At 42.0% G+C, this 12,373-nt stretch overlaps 1 protein-coding gene across 1 annotated transcript in view; it reads left to right on the top strand.

Annotated features, from left to right (window-relative positions):
* Nucleotides 1-12,373, top strand: part of LOC108312692 (intracisternal A particle-promoted polypeptide) — a 63,600-nt gene that overhangs the window by 27,746 nt on the left and 23,481 nt on the right. The window contains exons 4-5 of the mRNA XM_037742820.1: nt 500-655; nt 3,131-3,298. Coding sequence (XP_037598748.1) covers nt 500-655; nt 3,131-3,298 — 324 coding nt within the window. The remainder of the gene's footprint in view (nt 1-499; nt 656-3,130; nt 3,299-12,373) is intronic.

Below are 12,373 nucleotides of genomic sequence, written 5' to 3'. Positions count from 1 at the left end.
CTCCTGCCTCAGCCTCCTGAGTAGCTGGGATTACAGGCATGCACCACCATGCCCAGCTAATTTTTTGTATTTTTAGTAGAGATGGGGTTTCACCATGTTGACCAGGATGGTCTCCATCTCTTGACCTTGTGATCCACCCGCCTTGGCCTCCCAAAGTGCTGGGATTACAGGCGTCAGCCACCACGCCTGTCTCGACCTAGAAATTCTTATACATGTGCTTTCAAATAGGGTATTGTGAAGCATATTTTTTAGTGGCTGTTCTGCTTACATATGAAGCATATTTTTTAATAATAATGTTTTTTGTTCTTCATTAGTGAAGAAAATACTTTCCTTAAAATATTTAGTACCAATATTTGGTATTGTAGGAAACAAACACCATTGTTTGATGATGATTTTTTATTTCTTGATTGTTAAATTTATCTGATCTTTATAAAAATGTGTTTTTTCAGTATTAATTTATAAGTTGTTTAAAATATTATCTTTTAAAATATTGCTTTAGGAGTATCTGATTTTAATCTTCGTGTTGCATTGCAAACACTTTTGAAAGAGTACTGTGAAGTATGCAAATCTCCCAAAGAGAATAAGTTTTGTAGTTTTCTGCAGACATCTAAGGTTCGACCTCGGAAGAAAGCAAGAAAGTACCTGTATGCAGTAGGTGAGAGCCCTTAAGTAATAGAAATTGTATTTGTGTTCCAGATCAAACCTTTTCAACATTTTGTTGTTATTACTATACATGTCAGAATATGTGGGTGTGTTGAAGAGGCATATTTAATGTCACATACAGTCTACAGATTCATAAACTAAATTTATATATTATGATAAATACTTCTAAAAAGAAATAGCTGTTCATTTGATATCTGTTATTCTGTGATCTAAACCTTTGAGTTTGTAGATTACCCAGTTATCAAATAAGTGACTAAAGAAGTACTGCTTTAAAAGTAAAAAATTTGAATTCTTATGAAAAATAAAGAAAATGAATCTCAAGTTTTTAAACTATTCACAGCATCTTAGTCATTAGGAGTGATAGGCACCAGTGATCTCCAAAGTGTGGTTGTAAAGGATGATCCACAGGAATATCAGAGGAACATATTACAACTTCTTTTCATTTTTATTTTTAAAAATATTAAACCAAAGCTGGGTGTGGTGGCTCACACCTATAATCCCAGCACTTTGGGAGGCTGAGGCAGGTGGGTTACAAGGTCAGGAGTTCAAGACCAGCCTGGCCAGCATGGTGAAACCCCGTCTCTACTAAAAATATAAAAAATTAGCCAGGCGTAGTGGCACACAGCTGTAGTCCCAGCTACTCAGGAGGCTGAGACAGGAGAATTGATTGAACCTAAAAGGTGGAGGTCGCCGTGAGCTGAGATCACACCACTGCACTCCAGCCTGGGTGACAGAGTGGGACTCCATCTCAAAAAAAAAAGAAAAAAAGTATTAAACTTACATACATCTGGTTGTGGCAACTTATGGCCTGTAATCCTAGCACTTTGGGAGGCCGAGGTGGGAGGATTGCTTGAGCCCAGAATTTTAAGGCCAGCCTAGGCAACATGATGAGACCTGGTCTCTACAAAAAAATGCAAAAATTGGCTGGGCACAGTGACTCATGCCTGTAATACCAGCACATTGGGAGGCCGAGGCAGGTGGATCACTAGGTCAGGAGTTCAAGACCAGCCTAGCCAAGGTGGTGAAACCCCATCTCTACTAAAAATGCAAAAATTAGCCGGGCATGGTTCTGGGTGCCTGTAGTCCCCACTACTCGGGAGGCTGAGGCAGAGAACTGCTTGAACCCAGGAGGTGGAGGTTGCAGTAAGCCAAGATCACACCACTGCGCTCCAGCCTTGGAGACACAGTGAGACACAGTAAAAAAAAAGAAAAAAAATGTAAAAATTAGCCTGGTGTGGTGGGGTGTGCCTGTAGTCCCAGCTACTTGGGAAGCTGAGGTGGGGTGATCACTTGAGCTGAGGAGGCGGAGGTTGCAGCGAACTGAGATTGTACCACTGAACTCCAGCCTGGGCAACAGAGCAAGACCCTGTCTCAAAAAATGAGAAAAAAAGCATTAAACTTTATCAGCATTTAAAATATATATAATATATAGATACATATACAGATTGTCCAGATCCTTATATATAATACAGTTTTCATATAAGTACTTTATATATAATTTATAATTTACATATATGTATAATTATGTATTAATATTTAAGTATAATGCTTTTGGCTACATGTTAAAATTTTTTTGCTGATTGGATGTGTAGTCAAAACAAAGATTTCATCAGGAGGCTGATGGGGTGGGATTGAGGCTACAGTGAGCTGTGATCACATCACTGCACTCCAGCCTGGGTGAGAGAGCAAAACCCTGCCTAAAACACACACACACACACACACACACACACACACACACACGGCTTTCAACTCACTATTTTTAATTGAAAAAGACACCAATGAAAGTTATAATGAGACTTTCCTTACTTAACAGATAAGCAATATCTAGATTTATATTTCATATAATATTCTATTTATAACCAAGACCAAGTGGTAATACACTGAGGCTAACCTCCTTTTTTTCTTTTTTTGAGGCTAATCTTCTTACTGTATTTAAGCCACAATCATTCAGGAATTGGCACATTTAAGAATATTACATTATGGCCAGGCACGGTGGTTCACATCTGTAATCCCAGCACTTTGGGAAGCTGAGCTGGGTGGATCACTTGAGGTCAGGAGTTCGAGACCAGCCTGACCAACGTGGAAAAACCCCAACTCTACTAAAAATACAAAAATTAGTCTGGTATGGTGGTATATGCCTGTAATGCCAGCTTCTTGGGAGGCTGAGACAGGAGAATCACTTGAACCCAGGAGGCAGAGGTTGTAGTGAGCCAAGATCGCACCATTGCACTCCAGCCTGGGTAACAGAGTGAGACTCCATCCCGAAAAAAAAAAAAAAAGAATATTACATTATAAGTATATAGAGAAAGTAAGCTCTAATCCATTTATTTCTTGCTATATGATAGTTAAACTAAAAAATAAAAATAAACTAAATGTTTACATGTAGAATGCTAGATTTTCAATACTACCATTTTTATATTTAATAGTAAGGAATTTGCTGTGTACTCCCTTTTCTTCTTTTGTTTAGGTGGATATACTCGGTTACAGGGGGGTCGTTGGAGTGACAGCAGAGCCCTCAGCTGTGTAGAACGTTTTGACACCTTTAGCCAATACTGGACCACTGTGTCTTCACTTCATCAGGCTCGAAGTGGGCTGGGAGTAACAGTTCTGGGAGGGATGGTCTACGCTATTGGAGGTAATAATAAAAATGTCTTATTTTCCTTATTCGTCTTGTTGGCTGTATTCTAATATGCTTTATATATTGCTATGTGATATACATATATTTCATTGTCCTTAATAAGTACTTACTAAAGAAAGAAGAAATACAAGTTGTTGAATATTTCATATCAGATACTGTGATTTATCACAGCCAGAATACTTAGGTTTGGTTTTAATGAAAAGTTGTGGCTGGATGCTCACACCCGTAATCCCAGCACTTTTGGAGGCCAAGGCAGGAGGATCGCTTGGGCCCAGGACTTTGAGATCAGCCTGGGCAATATAGTGAGACTGTCTCTACAAAAACTTTAAAAGTTAGTATGGTGGCACATTCCTGTAGTTCCAGCTATTTGTGAGGATGATGCGGGAAGATCACTTGAGCCCAGGAGTCAGAGGTTGCAGTGAGCCATGATTGTACCACCGTACTCCAGCCTGGGTAACAGAGCAAGACCTTCTCTCAAAAAAGAAAAGAAAAGTTGTTTATAAAATGTGACACCTGGCCAGGTGCAGTGGCTCACGCCTGTAATCCTAGCACTTTGGAAGGACAAGAGGGGAGATCACCTGAGATCAGGAGTTCAAGACCAGCCTGGCCAACATGGTGAAACCCTGTCTCTACTAAAAATACAAAAAAATTAGCCAGGTGTGGTGACAGGCATCTGTAATTCCAGCTACTTGGGAGGCTGAGGCAGGAGAATGTGGGAGGTGGAGGCAAGATCGCGCCATTGCACTCCAGCCTCGGCAAAGAGAAAAATTCCATCTAAAAAAAATTAAAATGTGGCCGGTTGCCGTGGTGCGTGCCTGTAGTCCCAGCTACTTGAGAGGCTGAGGCTGGAGGATCTCTTGAGTCCAGGAGTTCTGGGCTGTAGTGTGCTATGCTGATAGGGTGTCTGCATTATTTATTATTGAAATTTCTTAAATTCTGAAAGCTGCATTATGATTCATTTTTAATAAACCAAGTTGTATGGATACTGGATATTTAAAAATCAAGTCAACAAGTCTTTTTTTTCTTCTTCTTCTTATTCGCTTTTTACTTCTTCCTTCTCCGGTAATTCGGGTGGCTTGCATTGGAAAGTAGGATATATTTCTTGATTGAAATTATGGTGTTTTGTAAAAACTAATTTTTTTTTTTGAAATGGAGTTTTCCTCTGTCACGAGGCTGGAGTGCAGTGGTGTGATCTCAGCTCACAGCAATCTCCGCCTCCCGGGTTCAAGTGATTCTCCTGCCTCAGCCTCCCGAGTAGCTGGGATTACAGCCAGGCACCACCATGCCCAGCTAATTTTGTATTTTTTTTTAGTAGAGACAGGGTTTCACCATGTTGGCCAGGATGGTCTCAATCCCCTGACCTCGTGATCCGCCTGCCTTAGCCTCCCAAAATGCTGGGATTATAGGATGCGCCACTGCACCCAGCCATGTAAAATTATTTTTATGAATTATGAAATAATAAAATAACTTGGACTATAGGCATGCATCACCATGCTTGGCTCATTACAAATTTTTATTTTTTAGAGATGGGGTCTCACTATCTTGCCTAGGCTGGTATTGAACTCCTGAGCTCAAGTGATTCTCCTGCCTCAGCCTCCCAAAGTGCTGGGATTACATATGTGAGTCATGGCACCCAGCCTGTATATTTTAAAAATTATAATTATTTTATTTTTATTTTATTTATATATATTTTTAGTGGGCCAGGGTTTGGTAAGCCATCCCTGTTCAAAAATTTTATAAATATTTTCTAACCATGAGGTACTGTCAGTTTAAATTATGAGAGATGTAGGAACTATTTGATTTTTGTTTTTACTTTGGAGGATATATAACTCAGAACTATTTATTAAATCAAGAAATGACATGTGCATCAGAAAATTCCAACAAAGAAATTAGAATTTTAAGCAATAAGTTTTTATCTGCATAAAGACCACAATTCTATATAGACTTTGACTACAATTATAATAATTCCTTTGATGTATTTTTTGTCAATTGTGCACAGTTTTATCACTTGAACTTTACTGTTTAACTTAGGATCACAATGTCCTTGTGTGACAGTTGCGTATGTATGTATTCCCTCTCCAGATATCACAAAAGTGCTTACAGAGGCTCTTCAAAACTGCTATGACTTTGCTAGCTGTTAATACTGTCAACATTGCTATCTTAAGATATTCCTTAATATGTAACTTTTAAATAATTTTTTTTTTTTTTCTGAGATGGGGTCTCGCTCTGTTGCCCAGACTGGAGTGCAGTGGTGTGATCTCAGCTCACTGCAACCTCCACCTCCCTGGTTCAAACGATTCTCCTGCCTCAGCCTCCCGAGTAGCTGGGACTACAGATGCGTGTCACCATGCCCATCTAATTTTTGTATTTTTAGAAGAGACGGGGTTTCACCATGTTAGACAGGATGGTCTCAATCTCTTGACCTCATGATCCACCTGCCTCAGCCTCCCAAAGTGCTGGGATTACAGGCATGAGCCACTGTGCCTGGCCTAAATACTTTTAAAATTATAAAAGTAATTCAGGTTTGTTTTACTTTTAAAATTATAAAAGTAATTCAGGTTTGTTGTAGAAAATTCTGCTAAAACAGAAGCATATGAAAAAGAAAATTTAGGCCGGGTGCAGTGGCTCACACCTGTAATCCCAGCACTTTGGGAGGCGTCGGCTGATGGATCACGAGGCCAGGAGTTTGAGACCAGACTGGAAAACATGGTGAAATCCCATCTCTACTAAAAATACAAAAATTAGCCAGGTGTGATAGAGGGCACCTGTAATCCCAGCTACTTGGGAAGCTGAGGCAGAGAATTGCTTAAACCTGGGAGGCAGAGGTTGCAGTAAACCGAGATCGCACCACTGCACTCCAGCCTGGGCAACAGGAGTGAAACTCCNAAAAAAAAAAAAAAAAAAAACAGAGAAATTCAAATCCCTCATGCCATAGTACCCAGAATAATCAGAGTTAACATTTTGGCTTAGTTTTTTCCCAATACATACGTATCTGGGTTCATATTCTAAATGTTGGGTTTTAAAAATTGAGATATAATTCACATACTAAAATTTATCATTTAGAGAATATAGTTTAGTGGTTTTAGCATAGTCACAAACTGCAGCTGTCACCACTATCTCATTCCAGAACATTTCAGCACCCCAGAAAGAAACACTGTGCATGTTAGCAGTCACTCCCCATCTCTCCTCCCAAATCCTAGTAACCGCTAATCTGCTTTATGTCTCTGTCAGCTTGCCTATTCTGGACATTTCATATAAATGTACAATATTGTGTCTGACTTCTTTCACTTAGCATGTCATAACGCATATCAGTTCTTCATTTCTTTTTATGGCTGAATAATATTTCACTGTTTGGAAATAATCATATTGTGTTTGTTTATTCATTCTGTAGTGGTAGACATTTACATTGTTTCCACTTAACATTCAAGTAAAAGTTTTGGTGTAGACACGTTTGATTTATTTTGGGTATATACCTAGGAGTGGAATTGTTAGGTTATATGGTAACTGTATATTTACCTTTTTGAGATCTATATTAACTTCTTTTTTTGTTTTTTATTTTCTTAAAAATATTTATTTTTATTTTTATTTATTCTTTTGAGATGGAGTCTCGCCGTTGCCCAGGCTGGAATGTAGTGGTACGATCTCGACTCACTGCCACCTGCTTCCTGGGTTCAAGCAATTCTGGCTCAGCCTCCCGAGTAGCTGGGACTACAGGTGTGTGGCACCATGCCCAGCTAATGTTTTGTATTTTTAGTAGAGACGGTTTCACAGTATTGGCCAGGATGGTTTCAATCTTATGACCTTGTGATCTGCCTGCCTCGGCCTCCCAAAGTGCTTGGATTACAGGCTTGAGCCAGTGTGCCTGGCCAGGAGAAGATTTTTAGGAATCAGTGTATAGAGATAGACCTCATTTAAAAATTTTTTGTTTACAGTATTTCAGAATTTGGAAATGGTGGAATATATTTAACTTCTTTTATTGATGGACCTTTAATTTATTTCCAGATTCTTGCTACTGCAAGCAGTGTTCCAGTGAGCATCCTTATACGTGTCTCCTCATGCATGTGTATGAGTATTTCAGTAGGATATATGTTGAGAAAGAAAATTGCTGGGTTAGTGATTAAGTACAATTTTAGTTTTTTTTTTTTTCCTTTTTTATATTCAAAGAGTCACCTCATAAAGGACAATTTTAGTTTTTATAGATAATACCAAGTTACCTCCACCAACAATAAATGAGATTACCTGTTTCTTTACTCTTTGCTAACACCATATATAATCAAACTTCTTAACTTTGCCAGTCTGATAGGTAAGAAATTGGGTCTTTCTCTCTCTTTTTTTTTTTTTTAAAAAAAAGACGGGGTTTCACCATGTTGGTCAGGCTGGTCTTGAACTCCCAACCTCAGGTGATCCACCCGCCTTGGCCTCCAAAGTGCTTGGACTACAGGCACGAGCCACCACACCTGGCAGTATCTCATTTTTATTTACATATTCTGTATTATAAGTGAGCTTAAGGCTGGGCATAGTGGTCTCTTGTGTAATCCCAGCATGTTGGGAGGCCAAGGTGGGAGGACCACTTGAGCCTAGGAGTTTGAGGCCAGCCTGGTCAACATAACGAAACCCCATCTCTACAGAAAAAATGTTTTCAACTAGTTAGATGTGGCGGCACATGCCTGTAGTCCCAGCTATGCGGAAGGTTGATGTGGGAGGATTGCTTGAGCTAGGTGATGGCAGCAGCCGCCTATCTGAAACAGCTGCTGCAAAGATGCTGGCTGCAGCATGGCCAGGGCTGCACACTCCATGGAGTTGGTGGGGCAGGAGCCCTGCCCTCCTGGGCACAGCTGGAGCTGCCCAGTGGAGGCTGCAGACCTGGGCATCCCTGTGCTTTCAAAGGCCCAGTAATTCCCCCTGCCGCTGCAGGCTCAGAAGTGCCTGCACCCACTGCCTGGCCTCTCCCTACTCCTGATGTCTGTTTAAATTTCAGAGCAAAGTTGAGGCCAAGCCTGGATGCTGTCACAACCCAGCTAAGTGTGCGCATGTTTGGGGCAGTGCTGGCATACCAACCCCCTGCTACCTCAGCCCTTTCTGGACTTTGGGTGCCAACAAGAATGGGAGGGAGACTGAGGGGGTCCAGAGGGTAGCTTGGCATAGGCCTGCAGGTGCCCTTTGCCACAAACAGCCTGGGTGCCATGAACTGTGGCAGGAGGCAGACAAGCTCGTAGGTGGAAAGGGTTGGGTCCCTGGTGAAACCCCAACTTCAAGCCAGGAATGGCCTGAAGCCTGGGGGCCAGGTTGCCAGTTCTACAGACCTGAGTGAGAACTTATGGTGCTTATTCCAGGCCCATCCATGGCCACCATGGGCCAATCAGCATGCACTTCCTCCCTTCTGAAGCTCATAAAAATCCTGGACTCAGCCAGACTTGGGCAGATGATGGGACAACCTGCCTACACAGAGGATCTATCCACTGTGGGTTTCCTTCTACCCTGAGAGCTGTACCTTCATTGGGATGACTTGCTTGCAGGAAGGAGCTACCCAGTCTGGGTCTTATCTCCACTAAGGGCTTCAGAGATGATGGGACGACCTGCTGCAGATAGGAGCTACTCAGTTCAGGTCTCCTGTCTGCTGAGGGCTGCAGAGAAGTCAGGACCACCTGCCTGTGGCTAGGAGCTAGCAACCCTGGATCTACCCACTTCTGGTCTCCTGAGAGATGTTCTGCCTTTCAATGAAGGTCCTCTCTGCCTTCCATGTACCTCATTCTTCTTAGACACGAGATAAGAACTCAGGACCCACTGAATGGCAGGACTGAAAGAGCAGTAACACAAATGGGGCTGAAACACACCTCACCCCTTGCTTGCCACATTGTGGGCAATGAGAAGGAGAGAAGAGCTATGGCCCTTTGGGAAGACCAGACATAGGGGCTTCCTGAGCCAGAGTTGTGACACCCTCTTTGGGGCTCTGCAGTTCGTGGTATCTCCAAGCTCCCAGGTGCCACTGCATTCCCCGGTGCTTACATTAGAAGCTGCTTGTGGTATGCCTGGTCCACCCACAGCCTCACATAGAACTGGTGCCTGTGCTGGCGCCTGGGGCTGCCTGGCCTGCCATAGCCGGCATGTCTGGCTGTGCACAGTGGCCTGACCCTGCACTCAATCACACATCCCTCACCACTCTGTACCTGGCTTGCCCTTTGCAGGCATGGGATCTGGATCAGTAGTGCAAGCCAAGTGCAGCCTGCTGGGCTGAGTGGGCAGAACGAGTCCAGCAGGCCCAAGCAAAACTCAGGCAAAGGCACCACTAGCAACAGAGGTTCCCGGCTGATGAAGCAACACCCCAAGGATTCTGTGACACCAGGTGGTTAAGGCTGCAGTGAGCTGTGATCACACCACTGCACTTCTGCCTTGACCACAGAGTGAGACCCTGTTTCAAAAAAATAAAATTTGCTGGGATAATTGGCAAGCCACATGTAGAAGAATGAAACTAGATCCTCATCTCTCACCTCATACAAAAATCAACTCAAGATGGATCAAAGACTTAATCGAAGACCTGAAACCATAAAAGTTCTAGAAGATAACATTGGAAAAATTATTCTAGACATTGGCTTAGGCAAAGAGTTCATGATCAAGAACCCAAAAGCAAATTAAAAATAAATAGATGGGACCTAATTAAAGTAAAAAATTTCTGCACAACAAAAGAAATAATCAGCAGAGTAAACTGGCAACCCATAGAATGAGAGAAAATATTTGCAAACTATGCATCCAACAAAGGACTATTATCCAGAGTCTACAAGGAACTCAAATCAGCCAGAAAAAAATAATCTGATCAAAGAGTGGGCAAAGGACATGAATAGACAATTCTGAAAAGAAGATATGTAAATGGCCAACAAACATAGGAAAAAAATGCTCAACATCACTAGTATAAAGGAAATACAAATTAAAACCACAAGGAGCTATCGCCTTACTCCTGCAAGAATGGCCGTAATTTAAAAATCAAAAGACAATAGATGTTGGTGTGGATGTAGTGAAAGGGAACACTTTTATACTGCTAGTGAGAACGTAAACTAGTATAACCACTATGGAAAACAGCATGGAAATTCCTTAAAGAACTAAAAGTAGAACAACCATTTGATCCAGCAATCTCACTACTTGGTATCTACCCAGAGGAAATAAGTCGTTATCTGTGAAAAAGACTACATGCATGTTTATAGCATCACAATTCATAACTGCAAAAATATGGAACCACCCTAAACACCCATCAACCGACAAGTGGATAAAGAAAATGTGGTATGGGCCAAGTGCCATGGCTCATACCTGTAATCCAATCACTTTGGGAGGCTGAGGCGGGCAGATCACCTGAGGTCAGGAGTTCGAGACCAGCCTGGCTGATATGGTGAAATCCCATCTCTACTAAAAATACAAAAAATTAGCTGGGCGTGGTGGTAGGCGCCTGTAATCCCAGCTGCTTGGGAGGTTGAGGCAGGAGAATTGCTTGAACCCAGGAGATGGAGATTGCAGTGAGCTGAGATTGCGCCATTGCACTCCAGCCTGGGTGACAGAACGACTCTGTCAAAAAAGAAAAGAAAAAAGAAAATGTGTGTGCGCGTGCACGCATGCACATGTGTGTGTGCCATGGAATACTACTCAGCCATTAAAAAAGAATGAAACAGTGGCATTTGCAGCAACCTGGATGGAGGTGCAGACCACTGTTCCTTTTTTTTTTTTTTGAGACAGAGTCTCACTCTGTTGCCAGGCATTAGGCTGGAGTGCAGTGGCTGATCTCGGCTCATTGCAACCTCCGCCCCCTGGGTTAAAGTAATTCTTCTGCCTCAGCCTCCTGAGTAGCTGGGACTACAGGTGCATGCCACCACACCCAGCTAATTTTTGTATTGTAGTAGAGACGGGATTTCACTATGTTGGACAGGATGGTCTCTATCTCTTGACTTCATGATCCGCCTGCCTCAGCCTCCCAAAGTGCTGGAATTACAGGCGTGAGCCACTGCGCCTGGCTGCAGACCACTATTCTAAGTGAAGTAACTCGGGAATGGAAAACCAAATATCGTATGTTCTCACTTATATGTGGGGGTTAAGTTGTGAGGAGACAAAGGCATAAGAATGATATAATGGACTTTGGGGACTTGGAGGGGGAAGGATGGGTAGAAGGTGAGGGATAAAAGAGTACACATCGGGTACAGTGTACATTGATTGGGTGATGAGTGCACCAAAATCTCAGAAGTCATCACTAAAGAACTTACCCATGTAACCAAAAATTATCTGTTCCCCCCAAATATTAATCACATATACCTCCAAAATATGTACATTCATTAGTATCAGTAAAAAATAAGTTTTGTAAATGGAGAAAAATAAAGTGAGGTTAAACATCCCACGTTTCTTTGACCAGTTGTATTTTCTCCTCTGTGAATTACCAGTTCATATCTTTTGCCCATTTTTCTATTTGGTTCTCATATCTATTGGTCTACTTGTATCTCTTCTCATATATTCTTCTCTCCTGTCACTGTGGATGAACTGTTTCTACCTCCATTGTCTCTACCTGTGTACCAGATCCCAACCTTTCACACGAATTCAGGGATCTTGTTCTTACAATTATCCATTGTCTACAGCATTATCAGGTTTTCCTTCTCTACTGTTAAGATGGCAGATATTACAGCAACTTCTTTGCAAATAAGAATCATTCTTACCATTCTTTACCAGTTGGAAAAAATAAACATGGTTATTTAAAAACTGCTTCTTTGCCAGGTGTGGTGTCTCACACCTGTAATCCCAGCACTCTAGGAGGCCAAGGTAGGTGGATCACCTTAGGCCAGGAGTTTGAGACCAGCCTGGCCAACATAATGAAACCTTGCCTCTACTGAAATTATAAAAGTTAGCTGGACATGGTGGCTGGCACCTGTAATCCCAGCTACTCAGGAGGCTGAGGCAGGAGAATCACTTGAATCTGGGAGGTGGAAGTTGCAGTGAACTGAGATCATGCCACGGCTCTCCAGCTGGGGCGACAGAGCAAGACTGTCTCAAAACAAAAACAAAAAGCTGCATCTCTAATAATGATCTTGCTGTTGTGCTTTCTTT

The sequence above is a fragment of the Cebus imitator genome, unplaced genomic scaffold (genome assembly GCF_001604975.1).
Source record: "Cebus imitator isolate Cc_AM_T3 unplaced genomic scaffold, Cebus_imitator-1.0 Scaffold129, whole genome shotgun sequence".
NCBI lineage: Eukaryota > Metazoa > Chordata > Mammalia > Primates > Cebidae > Cebus > Cebus imitator.
The sequence above is the reverse complement of the archived record's forward strand: the minus strand, read 5'-3'. Positions and strand labels throughout refer to the sequence as shown.